Source organism: Pelophylax lessonae, assembly GCF_965119305.1.
Source record: "Pelophylax lessonae genome assembly, chromosome: 6".
Lineage (NCBI taxonomy): Eukaryota > Metazoa > Chordata > Amphibia > Anura > Ranidae > Pelophylax > Pelophylax lessonae.
In genome coordinates this window covers 140,136,577-140,153,500 of record NC_138773.1, presented here as the reverse complement: position 1 = coordinate 140,153,500, position 16,924 = coordinate 140,136,577, and the positions used below count along the sequence as shown (strand labels likewise).

At 44.2% G+C, this 16,924-nt stretch overlaps 1 protein-coding gene across 3 annotated transcripts in view; it reads left to right on the top strand.

The window, feature by feature from the left end:
* RRN3 (RRN3 homolog, RNA polymerase I transcription factor) overlaps positions 1-16,924 on the top strand; it is a 1,162,251-nt gene that overhangs the window by 1,071,220 nt on the left and 74,107 nt on the right. For all 3 annotated transcript variants that reach the window (XM_082260368.1, XM_082260367.1, XM_082260369.1), the window contains exons 12-13: positions 12,885-13,015; positions 13,320-13,504. In XM_082260368.1, coding sequence (XP_082116494.1) covers positions 12,885-13,015; positions 13,320-13,504 — 316 coding nt within the window. The remainder of the gene's footprint in view (positions 1-12,884; positions 13,016-13,319; positions 13,505-16,924) is intronic.

Below are 16,924 nucleotides of genomic sequence, written 5' to 3'. Positions count from 1 at the left end.
TTTTAAGATAAACCTAACTAAGTCCGAAATACTGAATATCAATCTACCCCGTACAGTGGTAGCCTCCCTCGCCCCGCATTTTACCTTTAGGTGGTGTCCGGTTAAATTAAAATACTTAGGGATCTAGTTAAATTAAAATACTTAGGGATCTATTTAACACCCTGATTGAATTCCTTATTTCAACATAATTATCTGCCTCTCCTGAGAACTATTAAAACTGATTTAAGGAAATGGTCCTCCCTACGTCACTCGTGGCTGGGACGGACCAACGTGGTTAAGATGAACATACTTCCCCGCATCTTATTCATACTGCAAATGTTACCGGTGGGTGTTCCTATTGGTCTTTTCACGACTCTACAATCTCTGATTTCACGCTACATTTGGCAGGGTAGGCGCCCCAGGGTCGCTAGGGCGACGCTTTTTCATCTGAAGTGTTCTGGGGGGCTTGCACTCCCTAGCATTAGGGATTACTTTCGGGTGATCTCACTTACTCGAGTGTCCGACTGGAAGTATTCCTCTGATTCTAAATTGTGGGTTCAACTAGAATGATTTATGTGATACAGATCTGTCAACTGCTCCCTGGATTCCTGCGAGGGCCAGGGCCCTTTCTCCGACCTCCTCCCCCCTGACTCTCTCCACTTTGTCGGTTTGGGACTCCCTTCACAAAAAGTTCTCATGGCCTTACAATTCTCCTCTCTTGCCACTATTGAATCACAGCTACTTCGTTCCCGGCTCCATGGATGTTGGTTTTAGAAGTTGGTCCCCTAAGACCCCCCTTCTGCTTCATCATGTGCTACAATCCAATACCATGAAACCCTTACGCCACATACTGGGTTCCAGACCCGCTACCATTATGGACCAATGGCGGTATAGGCAACTTTGTACTTTCTTGAACTCTCTACCCCGTCCATTACGGGACCTCAATCCTGTTGAGGCCATACTATACCCTAAGGATCCTCCCCTTCACTCCACGTCGCAATTTTATAAAGCACTTATCTCCCTGCAAGATCAAGCCTACCCAGACTTTATTCGCAAATGGGAATTGGACATAGGTACCCAGATCTCTGATGCTCGGAAAGATAAGATCTTGGCCTTGGCACATGTCTCCTCTGTCTCCACCAGAGTGGCCAAATCCAATTATAAGCTTCTTTCCAGGTGGTATTACACGCCACGGAAACTGCATGTTATGTCTCCGGCCATCTCCCCGTTGTGTTGGAGGGGATGCGGAGATGAAGCTTCTCACGCACACATATGGTGGCACTGCTCAGAAATACGGCCGTTCTGGTTGGAGATTCTTTGCCTTATCCAAGTGATCACGGAGGATTCCATCCCACTGGACCCATGGATTGTTCTCCTTCATGGCACCACTAAGCCTTTATCTAAATACAAACGCTCAGTGATACCCCACATGCTCAACGCTGCTAAGGCCCTGATACCTGTCTACTGGGGCACCTCTACCATACCCACGATACGGTAATGGCTACGTAGGGTGGATGAGATATGCCAATTTGAAGAACTTTTATCGTGCAAGGAAACGTGGAGAGATTCAGGTCCATTTGGCTCCCTTGGTCGTCTTATAAGACTTCTTCGTCCTATATTACCTTGCTTGCAGCTGACACCTCTGAGGGTTGATTATACTCTGTTGTTGGTCTCCGCTCTTTGTGAAAACTTCTTTGTATCTCCCATATTGCATGTGCATCACCCGTGGCCTACTCCCTCCCTTCCCCTCCCCTCACCCCACCTTCCTTCCCTCCTTCTTTCCTTCTACTTTTCCCTTCTCTCCCGTCTGATTCCCCTCATCCTTTCTTTTACTTCTCCACTCCCTCTTTGTTTTCTCCAACATTGACTGTTCTCTGCTAAGTATATTACTCTTGTTATATGCTACTTATGGTTGGCGTTTGAATTTTTATACGATGTCTTCCATGCTTTGTGATGCTATATATCATTCCATTGTTTGTTGGAATTCGTGGTGTCGGATTGTGTTGTTTTTGTTTTGTCTTTGTTTCTTGAAGACATTTTTAATAAAGAGAAATTAAACAAAAGATAATAGCTGGCAAGTAGAAGTATTCATGTAATGTATGTATGTATGTATCTTTTGAGTCTACGCCAGAGAGGACACTTGGTCTTCCCACGCAGAAGCTACCACATTCACAAAACATGATGCATACCCACAGCATAGCCCAGAGTCACAAGGTCTCCATTCATATCTACACATATATACTATATCATATGAAAATCTACCAGCATATTACTTTTAATCACTTATTGTGATGCTTTAATTAAGTGGATTTAGATATTTTTGCTGTTAGAAACAAAACAACAAATTGTGACACATTGTTACCATTTATTATCCACTATAAACTTGTTGGCATTGGTTCTCCTGGTACTATGGACATTTATGGGGCATCCTCATCTACCCTCTATAAAATACCTCAAGTAACATACTGAGCTCCTTAAAATTATAAACACTGATTAAGTGATAAACAAATTTCCCAAGAAACCTTACATACTGGACAGGACCGACATCTCTGCAGGGATAACACGATATTCAAAGCCTGCTCTTTCTATCTGCTGTCACATCCGCCCATGAAGATAATTTGATGCCTATTGTGTACCACCTTTCTGTGCACCCACTGAATGATTTTGTGGTGTCTCACCCCCAAACTCCTGAAGAAGCAGTAAATACCGCGAAACTAGTTGAGTGCTGACCGCTGTCTACAGGGTATTGAGTAACATTGCTTTTATAGCTTTATAATATCATTTCATTGTTGTACAATATTATTTTTAGTATACTATGTGTGACGGAACAGGACACCACCGACTGGGTATCTCCACCAGTAACCTGCTTCCTAAGCTCTGGAACAGGGGATCCGTGATTCTGGCTATAGCTACCCCAATAACTCGACAGTACAAGTTTTGTAGTGAAACCAGAATGAACAGTTTATTGAACCAACTTTCAGACTTTTATATACACTTTGAGAATACAACATGATTTAATTATACAGATCCACCCACCACATCACACAATGGTTTCTATACGATCCCCAATACACATTACTCTGTGTAATTAAATCCCCTAGCAGACAGACAGGTGGGCTCATTAGCACACTTGATAACAGGTGAATGGAAAGCCACCTCAGACAAAAGCAACATTGTTAGACAGTCATTCTCCACATTGAACTTCCTGGAATGACCATATTAGGAGTTGTACTTCCTGGTCATGGACCTCATACTGTACAGGGAATAAAATCTTCATATTTCAAGAGAGACATCATTCCTAAATATCACTGTCCCATTTGGAGTAGTCCAAACCATATTCTCAGTGTTCACCACCCTCTTGGTCACCCTGCATCCATAATAGACACAGGGTGACTTAAACATAAGAGAGCCCCATAAGGCTGGGCATGGTGCCCCCCAACCTCTCTAAAGGAATTTGGGGTCCACAACCCCCATGCCCAATGTGACTCCTGTCACACTATGCATAACCATAAATGATAACACAGCTTGGTCAGAACATCAGAGTGCAATGAGAATCAATTTCTTTTAGTGTACACTTTCACTTTGCATTATAAGATTTTTGCCTTGCTACTAATTTTGTGTAACAAAATACCTTTTATTTTATATTCTGTTGTGTGTTTATCGGTAACAAGAAAATCCTCTAGCCCCTCCTCATTTTTTTTATTTGCAATATAATTTAGGATGAAGGTACCATCTGGTCTATAATTGAATACCCAAACAGCACACAAAAAAATATTTTCACTGTAGGGGCACTGATGAGCACTATACGGGCACTGAGGATCATGCCAGCTCATGCTGCTGCAGTGTTCCTCTGCTGCTGCTGGGTCCCAAGGAATCAGACATTATGGACGCTTCTAGCTGCGCGCCCCAGGGGGTGCGTGTGAAGCGCCTGCTTCTAGCTTCCCAGAACTAGCTGGCCATGCTGTAGCTGTCATCCGCCTATAGCGTGATTGGCAAGTGGGTAATTCAGAGCTTCCCACAATAGTAGAGATTGTCCCACCAAGATTGACAAAATGATTAAAGCATCCAGGACACGATTATTAATTTGAGAGGGTGATTGTCTTCCCCTTATGTTCTGGGCCTAATTTCCTATCTTCTTTAGTGCTGTTACTCCTGCCTATGTCCCTTTGGGAGACAGTGTAACATTACTCATTTTAAAGCTGTTTTTTATCCTCTATTTTTGTGGAAGCCTGGAGTTCTTTCATATTTTATCCAGTCGCTTGCGTTTAATGTATGGTTACTTCCTGCTTATAATTTCCTACAAGGCTTCTTGGAGCCTACTACTGGTAGCTGAGGCACCCGATGTGACTGTATTTATGGAGCAGTAAGTGGAGTCCTGCTGTTTAATATATATATAATTTTTCTTTTTCTTTTTTTTGTGGTTTTATATTTGTAGGCGATGGCTTTCCACTACTGCCCATTGTTGTAACTACTGTGCTTTTTAAATTTAAATAAAAATAGAATTTATGAAAAAAAAAAGTATAGTACAGGACACAGGTCATCCTCCTTTCTCTTGCTGAGTTACTCTGCATTACTTGCTAGTAAACTAAGGACTCACAAAGCGGGGTAGGGTTAGAGGGAGGGGCCCTGAGTGTATATTATTAAGTGTTTGCAAGGGTCTAATCACCTGAAGGTACCAGTCTGTAGCCCAGATCCACGTCCTGTTCTGTACTCCAAGATATGGAAATTAAAGGTAAGTAAAAATTCCTGTTTTTGTTCTAGATCTTGCCAAAAAAAAGGTTGGGCTCTGATGTGTGCCTTTGCTCTCTGCCTGTGCCATCTCTATGAGTTTAACACTCCCAGTTCTTCTCTTGGTCTACAGAACACCTTCTACCTATGTTGGGGGGCATTCTGGAGTTCAACAAAAGACCACAGCAGGAAAACAGGAGCTAGGTACTTTAATTGCCATTGATGCCATTGGTCCATTGGGTATTATGCTGCTCTCTCTTCAGGAGTAGGACTAGGAAGAAACAATTTTGGGTACGCCCCTGAGGCAGTTCTAGAGGTTATACCATCACTTCCTGCTATAGGACTTTAGTTTGTTCTGCCTAGTCAGGAGTAAGCATCTGGCTCTCTCCTTTCCTTTTTATATGGATTTTTTTACCTTTTCTTTATTTTTTTTTTTGTTACTGTGTGAACTACAATCATTAGCCGGACTAGGCGACATACTGGATATCCTAGATCCTTATTTCCTTCCCAGCCTGGCCTGCGAGCGTGACCCGTCTATTAGCTCTGCGCTAGGTTGGCTTCGACTTAGCCCCACTGGACGGGGGCTGGTCGACATGTGAAACACCTCTTGAGGACGCATAGCCCTGGTCATGACAGCAGTCATGATCAGAGTTGCAGCGTACCTCAGGCTACAGCACCCCCATTTCAAGATGGTGCAGTGGACTGCTGGGAGTAGTGCCGCCTGGTGCCGTGTGTGGTGAGTAGTGTCCCCCCTCCATTCTTTCGGTATTGCTGGAGTGGTCGCAGGCCCTCCCTGGGGATGGTAGGCCCCCTTCTGTGTCCTTCCTTCCCCAAAATTTTTGCCCCATCTCCACAGCAGGGATCCCCCTGCATAGGTTGCCCTCACCTGCCCCCTGTCTCCCCCCCCCTTAGACCCTTTTGGGGGGCACGGATGCATATGGTTAGGGAGACTTGTTTGGCTTTGGGCCGGGGAGTGGTTGGTGGGTGCCGCTGTTGGTCCCCCTGTTTGGGGGTGCCCGTACCTTGGTGCTGTGGGTGGGTCCCCTCCTGGTTGATGCCTCTTCCCTGGGGTCCTTGGTCCCATGCAGCAGCGCGTGGCACCACCATTTTGCCATGGATGCTGCATTCCCTGCTTTGGCAGCTATGTTTGTGTTTTGGGTTTCCCATAGAGAATAACAGCGGCCATTTTCTTGTAGTCTGAGTGCGGTGATGGGCTACAGGTGCCTCTAGTGTCGGCTCTTCCTCTTCCATCTCGGTGTGTCAGGTTGTTTGTCTCTCTAGCTCTGGGGTGATGAGTCTCTGGGGGTATACGATCCTTCCTCTTCTATACAGCGCAGCGGGTGCACTGATTCTTTTGGTGCTCCAGCGGTACACGGGGGGAGGGGGTTCCCCTTTTTTGAAAAAAATAAATACATTTTTTCTGTTCTGCACGGCGTGGCTCTGATTGACCCCTTGTTGGCAATGGAGCCTCTGGAGCTTGTATCACCAACTGACCCACTCCTGGAAGCTGCGGGACCCTCTGGGTCTCAGTCTGCCATGACGGCAGCCCTGCAATCACTTGTATGCAAGGTAGATATGGCCCTGAAAAGGAGGCCTAGCAAGAAGCGTCAACCCTCCTGCTGTCACCTGTATCCTCTACCTCCTCAGAGTCTGAGGTGGATTTGGTCATCGTGGACAAGAGTCAGCCCACTGGGTCTGCGTCCACGCACGCTGAGTGCTCTAACAGTGAGGACGAGTCCTCCCCACCTGTGCATGAAAAAGCGCTGATGGAGGCCCTAATTGTGTCTGTGCGGGAAACTTTAAAGTTGGAGGTCTCAGCTAATGCTGAGTCGGCAACGCTGATGCAGTTTGGCACCCGCAAATCTTCCAAGGTGACATAGGTGTTACCCCCTTTCCTGCCTATTTTCACGAGATTGTCACTAGTCAGTGGGGTTCCCTAAACGCTTCTCTAGGAGATATCCCTTTGAGGAGTCTCTCCTGAAGAAACTTACGGTTCCACCGTCAGTGTACTTTCCAAGTTAAATAGTCAGGTCAGGTTTCCAAGTTAAATAAAGCTATGCTTTTGCCAGTGTAGAATTCTCCATCCTTTAAGGATCCTGTGGACAAGAGAGCTGAGGCTCTGGTCCGGTATCTTTTCACCGTGGCTGGTTCAATGTTGAGGCCGGTATTTGCTATCACCTTAGTTTCCCAGACCTTAACGGAATGGGCTAAAGTTTTACGCCAGGATCTGGACGGGTGTCAACACCCTCCTGAGCTGGTGGATCAGTTGATCTAGGGGTTACAGTACATTTGTGATGCATCTTTGGATGCAGCCCCCTTGGCCGGCAGGGTATCAGTTACAGCGGTGATCATTCACCGCATGATATGGTTGAAGTACTGGTCGGCCAATCAGGCTTATAAAAAGGTGCTGACTGATCTACATTTTTTAGGCTCTATGGAGGAGATCATTAAGGGCCTTACGGGATGGAAGAGTACATTACTTCCGCAGGTTGCTAAGGGTAAGGAACCTCGTCATAAATGTGGTCCTTTCTTCTCGGCTCAAAAGCGGCCTGATGGTTTACACCTTCGATGCGGTCCTGTCTGCTTAGTTCCATACCAGACCTCTGGAAAGGGAGATTCTGTCCAAATGGAACAAGGATCCGCTGTCACTGGACAATCTGATCCTGTTAAGTGGGGGGTTCAAGGGAGTCTCTGTTATGGTGGCTCTGCTCCCCGGCACTTTGTCTGGGAAAATCCTTTCTTCACCTATGTTGGACTGTAATCACCACGGATGCCAGTCTGTCCAGGTGGGGAGTTTTCTTGGGAGTGTACTCGGGCCAAGGTGTTTGGACTCGAGAGGAGTCCAGTCTGACGATCAACATTCTGGAGATTCAGGTGATCAGCCTTCGTCTGTCTCTATGGACGTATTGTCTGCAGGGACGCCCTGTGAGCATACAATCGGACAATGCTAAGGCTAGGGCATATGTCAATCATCAAGGGTGCACAAGGAGTGCCCTTGTGGCCAGGGAAGTGGCCAGTATCTTGAGGTGGGCAGAGCTATATGTTCCCAGCCCTCTCTGCTGTGCACATTCTGGGGGTTGAGAATTGGCAAACAGACTATCTGGGAGAATGGTCTCTTCACCTGGAGGTATTTCATCAACTGTGCATTTGTTGGGGCTCCCCCAGTGTGGACCTGTTGGCCTCTCCTCTCACCAAGAAGGTGCAGAGGTTCATGTCAAGATCTCTGGATCCTCTTGCCGACGCCGCAGACACCCTGGTGGCCCCTTGGGGTCAATATCGTCTGATTTATGCCTTTCCTCCAATACAACTTCTGTCGAGGACTGCTACGCATAATCGAGGTAAAAGGGATTCCATTCATTCTGGTGGCACCAGACTGGACTCGCTAGTCTTAGTACGCCGGCCTGGTAAGGCTGGTAGCAGACATCCCTTGGAAACTTCCTCTCAGGGACCAATCTTCTATCCTACTTTACAGTCACTGGCTTGGCTATTGAAAGCCAGTTGCTGAAGGACAGATGGCTGTCGGAGTCGGTGATTCCTAAACTGTTTAAAAGCTGGGGAATCTACTTCCAGGAAGATTTTTTTGCAACCATCTAACTGTTGGCCATACCAATCATGCAAAAAGGCATTTGTCCCTGATAGATAGACAAAAAATGCCAGGTGGGCCAAGAGGGAAAGGAGTGGGACTTTGCTATTGTAGTAATGACATCAAATTTAAAAGGGCTGCTGACGACCTAACAAAAAGAGGAGAGAGGGTACTCTGTCTTGTTTGTTTAAGGCCTTTAATAAGGCCTTCGCTCAATCATGTACATCATTACTATTCAAAACTACGCCCAAAGAAACTGATGATCAGCAACACTCATTGAGGATCATCACAATGTTCCATTCTCAACACAATCTTGTTAAAAAAACAAATTTCAAAATATTGGCATTTGCTACAGGCTGATCCAAGAATTGCGCAAATTATTCCCCCAACCTTTCTGATTATTTATAGGAGAGCTCCCTCTTTGAGGGACAAACTAGTTTCCTGAACTTTTCAATTGAAATCTACTTCCCATACTTAACCCTGTGGCACCTGGGCATGTTGCGCATGCCAGTGGTGTGGATTTATTAGATCATCTAAATCCCACGCCCTTCCCAATGGCCACATATTCAAAAGTCGACAACATGTCAACTGTCAGTCCCAGGGGGTGGTATACATCATTAATTGTCCCTGTGGGGCCTTCTATGTAGGCAAAACAAAAAGAGAGATTTGGCGTAGGATCAAGGAGCATGTAACGGCTGCCAACCTCAGGATGTCCTGCATCCACCTAGTGTTTTGGGTGGCACCTGCTGTCACCCAATTCACTCTTCCGTTTCGGCCCCATCCATTGCCGCAACCGCCCTTTCCCAAAATGGTGGCGGTCATACTTCTGGTTCCGTCTGTGATGTCACCACCCTTGCGACAATGATGCACATCCGGCTGGGTTCAATACTCGACCTTAGACGGTGGGGGACAACAGGAGACACCTGTCTCCAATTTCGGCAGCATTTCAGGAGGCGTCTTCAGCTTTTTCATTAGTAGGCCAGCTGCAACATGGTGCCCGGAATAATTTTGGGATTGGCTCTGCCGATTCACATGACAGAGCCTCTCCCATATTTAAGGGGTTATTTGTATGGCATTGTCCTTTCTCTATTGTCTGCAGTTGCACGTTAGACCTGTGTGTGTTGATCAGCGTCATTGGTAAGACCACATAAAAAAATTATTTATTTTTTTTTCCTACTTATGCTGACTTTATGAAAGCTCCTGGGTGCTTGGTTGACCTTTGTTTATTGTGTAATCTAGGTGGAGCTGTGCCTCCCTCAGGGGAAAGCTTGGGGCTCTATTGTCTCCTTGCTCCCTTAGAGACACAAAGTTGTATCTTAGGTGATTAAGAGTCTTGCCTGGGCACTGGTCCCCACACACAGGTATGTGATACATTTTATTGTACATTCTCTCCTAAATTCTATGCAGTAGAGCTTTTGGGCCCTTGATTGGTATCCCCATATTTCTCCTCATTAGCGACATGATGTTTTATTTATATATGCTTTAAGACTAGGGTGAATACTAGATTGTATTTAATTTGATAAGGGGTGCTTTTGCCGGGACTAGTTTCAATTGTCCCTTGCATCTGCATTCCTTTTCGGGATGTTCCTGTTGCTCCTTTAGGGGGGTTCCATCAGTCCTTATTATCTGATTCCCATGCTTGGATGGACTCCCAGCACAATATTCCATTTTTGTAATGCTTTTTATCCATTCTGTGAGACTACATGTGTGTTATATTTTCTTATATATAAACATGTATTTGAATATATGTTATATTTTCAGAAATATCAATATAATCCTATTGTCCAGTATCCCCCTGAAGAAGACTGAACAAGTTGAAACGCATTGGGGCTTTGGACAAGAACCAATGGGACTGTACCCTGCTGTGCACTAACACTGTTAAGTCCATGCTGTGATGTGCTACATGGGTTTAATAGTTTGTGGTTTTCACCATTTGTTATCGAGTCCCACTTTGTGGAGATGTTTTAACTCACGTTAACAATAAATGTATAACTTTTATATAATAATGTTCCTATTGATTATATGATTCCTTGCATCGCTCAAAGTCCCACTCCTTCGCCTCTTGGCCCACCTGTCATTTTTTGTCTACTTCAAGGAAGGATTATCATAGAGTTTGGAAGGCATACATTACTTGGTGTGAGTCTCGGGGGGTTTCTCCCCGTTCCTTTTCTGTGTCTCGCTTGTTGGAATTTCTACAACTGGGTGTAGATCAACGTTTGGCTCTGAGGGGGGGGGGGGGGAACTGCGCTTCAAGGGTGTTTAGTAAATCACTTATATATTCTTTCAGATATCCAAATGATCAAATAAATTAAATAAAGTTCTTCTGTGTGTGTCATGTGACTAAATACATCACGTGTAAAATTCCATCATTCTTCCAAATTAATCAGATTGATAAATAATTATTTCTAAACCATAGATAATACCGTAAAGTGCTTAAGTGTCAAATATCACAGTATACATAAATATAAACTATAAAGTGCTTATAAAAGCTTAAAGTGAATCCATGCAAAAACATATATATTTATTCTGTGTAAACCAGTTATAAAGTACAAGTGCCTCTATCCTGTACACATATATATACACTTGTGTTCCAGTAATGGTGAAAATAAAATTATAATCAGGCAAATCGTATAAAAAGTGTCCAATCAATAAATAATTATTCCAAGTGCTGTTTATCCTCCTCCACCTTTGATCTCCGTGATTGGGAGATTTTCAGTGATAACACATCTAGGTGTCCTAAATGCTCACCTCAGTGAGGTCAATAATACGCCTGTATCCTTAGACCTGCAGTGGATTTGGCTCCTTTAATTCCTTATCCCAATGCAGTCTTTGCTCCTTCCAGGGGGATCCCCATCTATCCTGGCCTCGTTCCATCTCCTTTACCTAGGGGGGGCTTTTTGGTCCTTTCAGGATCGTTCTGGTAGCGAATACCTCTGCTCCTTATAGCTCATCAAGACAATGGGGCCATCATGGTATAGTATGTAAATCATTTATTTTCAAAGATTATAGCACACTTACATTCAAAACAGTTGCCGACTGTATGCAGAGAAGCGCTGTGAGACCTACGTCACGTCCCGTCACATCACTTCTGGGTTTCCTACACGTTGCGTCACGATACCACATGACTTCCTCAGGGAATGAGGCTCTGGGCACAATCAAGGGCCATATTTCTGCTTTGACTATATTTTTCCAGAGGCCGTTGGTGGCGAAGTCCTTGGTTCACACTTTTGTGCAGGGAGTTCACCATCTGGCTCCTCCATGGGATCTCAATTTGGTACGGTCGGTGCTTCAAAAGCCTCTCTTTGAAAACATTCAAGAACTTCCTCTGCTCACTCTGTCGCAGAAGGTGGCCTTTTTAATCGCTATTACTTCCGCACGTGGGGTGTCAGAGTTGGCTGCGTTATCCTGTTGCTCTCCTTACCTGGTGATTCATAGGGACAAATTGATGTTGCGACCCTGTCAGGCGTTTCTTCCTAAGGTTGTCTCTGGGTTTCATTTGAATGAAGATATTGTGTTACCGTCCTTATGTCCTAAACTGAAACATCCTAAGGAAATTGCTTTACATTCCATGGATGTGGTCAGGGTGATTCGGGTGTACCTGCCGGTGACTGAGCCGATTTGGAAATGCGATTCTTTGTTTGTTCTTATGGATGGATCTCGTAAGGGGCAGACCACGTCTGCTGTGACTATTTCCAAGTGGATCAGGCAGACGGTGGTGCAGGCCTATTCTATTAAGGGTCAGGTTCCTTTTTTGTCTGTTAAGGTGCATTTTACGAGGGCGCTCAGTGCCTCCTGGGCCTTCCGTCATCAGGCTTCAGTGGTTCAGGCGTGCAAGGTGGCTACATGGTCGTCTGTACAAACATTCACAAATGTGTGGCGTTTGGCCGCAAATTTTTGCAGGCTGTGGTTGTAGAGACTTTCGCTTCTTTAGGGTGTAATTTTTTCCTGGTGTTGAGCTCCAGTTGTTCCTGGTTGAGCTCTTGTTGTTATCTGGTTGGCTTTATTTAGCCTTGTTGGGAATTCTACGTATTGCTGTGTTGTTCCCATCCCTCATGTTGACACTGCTTTGGGACATCCTAATTGTCTATAAGACATGGAGCTGTGTTCATCAGTGAATGAAAGAGAAAAATAGATTTTTGTCTTACCGTAAAATCCTTTTCTCTGAGGTTCACTGACGGACACAGCACTCGCCCCTCTGTTGGGTTGAGTTATGTGTTCTTCTGACACCTGCTTGTTACAAACTGAAGTCCTATAGCAGGAAGTGATAGTATACCCTCTGGGACTGCCTCAGGGGCATACTCAAAATTGTTTCTGCCTACTCCTACTCCTGAAGAGAGAGCACTATAATACCCAATGGACCAATGGTCTAGAAGACATGGAGCTGTGTCCGTCAGTGAACCTCAGAGAAAAGGATTTTACGGTGAGACAAAAATCCAGTTTTTTCCAGAGTATCTATGTTTTACAAAGATGTATTGCACATTTTTTTGTATTTTACCCCGGCATATTCTTTAAATATAAGGCAGGTATTCCATGTATTTGGCATGTGTCGACTTGAGTTTCTTTTGTTTCTAAGTTTTAGTTTTTTGAACCACAGGGACTTACAGAAGCATTTTTGGAACATCTTTGGAAGAAACTGCAGAATCCAAATAACCCTGCAATAATCAGACAAACAACTGCAAGTTATATTGGAAGTTTCCTGTCCCGAGCCAAGTTTATTCCTTTGGTGTAAGTCATTCCTACTAAATTCCTAAACATTCAGCAAAGATTAGCAACACGAGTTGTTTCAGTTGTAAAAATATTTTCTAATTATTCATTTTGTGTTAGAATCAAGTTGTGATACAAACTCTTGAAACAGTAGTGTAGGCCAGTCTTTTTTTTCCACATAGTTGTCATGTCAAAAATATACAATTATTTTAGCACTAATGCATTAGATGTACTTAAATCTAGTCTTTAACATCTGTTAGCAGAAAAGGTACATACGTATGTTTTTTTTTTTTTTTTTTTTTCATACAATATATTTGTGTTTCAGGACTGTGAAGGCCTGCCTTGATCTCTTAGTTAACTGGTTGCACAGTTACATCGACAACCAAGATGCTGGAAGTAGGGCTTTTTGTGATGTTACATCCCATGGACCATTTTATGCTGTTTGCCAGGCAGTTTTCTATACGGTAATCTTCAGGCATAAGCAGCTTCTGGAAGGAAACTTGCGGATAGGTACTACAAATCTCTGTATTTTTAGTTCTTTTATTGCATATGTGATATCCAGTAAGTGCAGTTTGCACCTCAAGACATGACCTGATAAACTTTAAATTTGTCCTGAAAGTACTTAGTCACGGGTTCACACTGGGGCAACTTGTCAGACGACAAGGCACGCTCCATTCAGTGCAATGGAACCATTCTAATCGGAGCAACTCAAGTCGGTCCGACTTAGAAAAAGGTTCCTGCACTACTTTGGGAGCGACTTGCGTTGACTTCTATTAGAGAAGTTGTTTGCAAGCCCCGCTGAAGTCGCACTGCACGGGGCGGCTTCAGAGTCGGGTGACTTTGAAGTAGCCCTGCTGTGAACCCAGCCTTATAGTGGTTCTTTCATACCCATAACTCCACCCGTTTTCACACACTCCAGTAGCGGGTGTGTGTGCAGTATAGTATTTCTTCTGCTACTAATACTTATCAACACATCTAGCCTGATTACCTCCCAGGCATCAGAGAAAGGAAATAATGCAGTTTAGCAATATTGGAATACTTTATCTAATGGTTTGTTCCTCTTTTATTTGCTCTCACTTACTCAGTCTATTATGTATCTTTAAACATAAGTCACTTATACTCTAAAGCTGGCCATAGATGGGGTAATTTTGTTTCCTGCTATCACGTTTTCCCCCGTCAACACTGACTTTGTGAATTACTCTATTTTATTTGACAGATTACTGGGTGGGGCTGGGGAAGACCCAGCTGTCATGGTACACGTGGGTACCAATGACATAGGCAGAGGGAGATGGAGAGTCCTAAAAAACGATTTCAGGGACTTAGGCGCTAAGTTAAGGAACAGGACCTCCGAGGTAGTATTTTCAGAAATACTACCTGTACCTCGAGCCACAACAGAGAGGCAGCGGGAGATTAGGGAAGTTAACAAGTGGCCGAGGAGCTGGTGTAGTAAGGAGGGTTTCGGGTTCCTGGAGAACTGGGCCAACTTCTCAGTCGGCTACCGGCTCTTTAGAGACGGATTGCACCTAAATGGGGAGGGTGCAACCGTACTGGGTGAGAAGATGGCCAACAAATTAGAGGGGCTTTTAAACTAGGTGATGGGGGGGGAGGGTACAGATGTAGAATTAGCCAGCGGGGAGCAAGGTTCAGCAGGCACAAATGGGGACATTAACGGTAGGGTGTTCAGATTTCCTAAATCCAAGGTGGGTATGGGGAAAAAAATCGCAAGAGCAGCCTACAAACAACATCAATCGAAGATGTAGTATGCAACCGGACAAAATTACGAGGTTTGTATACCAATGTTAGAAGCCTGGCCAACAAGATGGGAGACCTGGAGCTGCTGATGTATAAGGAGGACTTATATTTTGGGGGGATTACAGAGACTTGGTTTGATAGCTCTCATGATTGGCTGGCGACCATTCAGGGGTATTCCCTTTATCGCAGAGATAGAGAATGTAAAAAAGGGGGAGGGGAATGGCTGTATATTAAGAACAATGTACAGGTAAATATGAGGGATGATATTAATAATGGAGCTATGGACGAGGTAGAATCCCTATGGGTAGAACTTCAAAGGGAAGGCACTATGGGAAAAGTAATATTGGGTGTATGCTATAGACCCCCCAACCAAAGGAAGGAGGGGGAGGCGGACCTCCTTTCACAGATTGGATTGGCAGCAAGGATGTGAAATGACATTATAATGGGGGACTTTAATTATCCAGATATAGACTGGGCAGAAGGAACCGCAGATTCATCTAAGGCTTGGCAGTTCCATAAATGTTTTGCAGGACAATTTCATGGGTCAGATGGTGAACGCACCGACAAGAAACAATGCGGTACTAGATCTACTGATTACCAACAATACAGACCTGCTCATGGATATAGAAATACGGGGCAACTTAGGAAACAGTGACCATAGGTCAATTAGTTTCAGTATTAATCATAGTAATAGGAAACACAAGGGTAATATAAGGACACTGAATTTCAAAAGAGCCAATTTCCCTAAACTGCGCTCTTTGCTAGAAAATATCAAATGGGATAGAACCCTGGGAACAAAGAACACGGAGGAAAATGGGAGTGCTTTAAGAGCATACTCAACAAATGGATTGGCCAGTGCATTCCAAAGGGGAATAAATTTAAAAGAACAAAAGTAAACCCTGGGTGGCTAAACTCCACTCCAACATAAAAATGCATATTAATACTAAAGCAAAGGCCTTCAAAAAATACAAGGCTGAGGGGTCATTGGCAGCATTCAAGCATTACAAAGAGTGCAATAAGAAATGTAAAAGCGAAATGAAAGCGGCTAAAATAGAACAAGAGAGACATATAGCGGAAGAGAGTAAAAAAAAAAACCCAAGAAATTCTTTAAGTATATAAATAGTAAGAAAGCGAGGCCAGAACATATTGGCCCCATAAAAGATGAAGAAGGGAAGCTGGCCACAGAGGACAGAGAGAAGGCGAAAGTGTTAAATAATTTCTTCTCTTCAGTCTTCACAAAAGAATCGGGGGGCTACACTAACCCAGCTTGTAATGATAAATTAAATAATACACCTCAGGAAGTACCCCCATGGTTAACAGAAGATAGACTTAGAACTAAACTAGAGAAACTTAACATAAATAAATCACCGGGACCGGATGGCTTGCACCTGAGGGTACTTAAGGAACTCAGCCAGGTGATAGCCAGACCATTATTCTTGATCTTTAAGGATAGGCTACAGACGGGTATGGGGCAAGCTGATTGGAAAAAAGCCAACGTGGTACCAATATTTAAAAAAGGGCCGAGATATATCCCGGGTAACTATAGACCTGTCAGCCTAACATCTGTAGTCTGCAAGATTTTGGAGGTGATGTTAAGGGACTATATACAAGACTTTAGTAATGAAAACGGTGGTATTAGTAGTAATCAGCATGTATTCATGAAAAATCGTTCTTGCCAGACCAATCTATTAACCTTGAAGATGATGAAGTGAGTTGCCATCTAGACAAAGGAAGGCCTGTAGATGTGGTGTATCTGAACTTTGCAAAGGCATTTGACAAAGTCCGCCACAAACGCTTACTGTACAAACTAAGGTACATAGGTATGGACCATGGGGTGAGTACCTGGATAGAGAACTGGCTCCAGGGGAGAGTCCAGAGGGTTGTGATAAATGGGGAGTACTCTGATTGGGCGGGTGTGGAAAGTGGGGTCCCCCAAGGTTCTGTCCTGGAGCCAATCCTGTTTAATTTATTCATAAACTACCTAGAGGAGGGGATATCCAGCACAACACAAAAGCAAGCTACTCACTAGGGGGGGACCTCTGGGTGAATCTAAGATGGAAAAGGACCTGGGGGTACTAGTGGACAATAGGCTTGACAGTGGCATGCAATGCCAAGCCGCTGCAAGCAAAGCCAACAAAATACTGGCATGTATAAAAAAGTGGATTCACTTTAGAAATA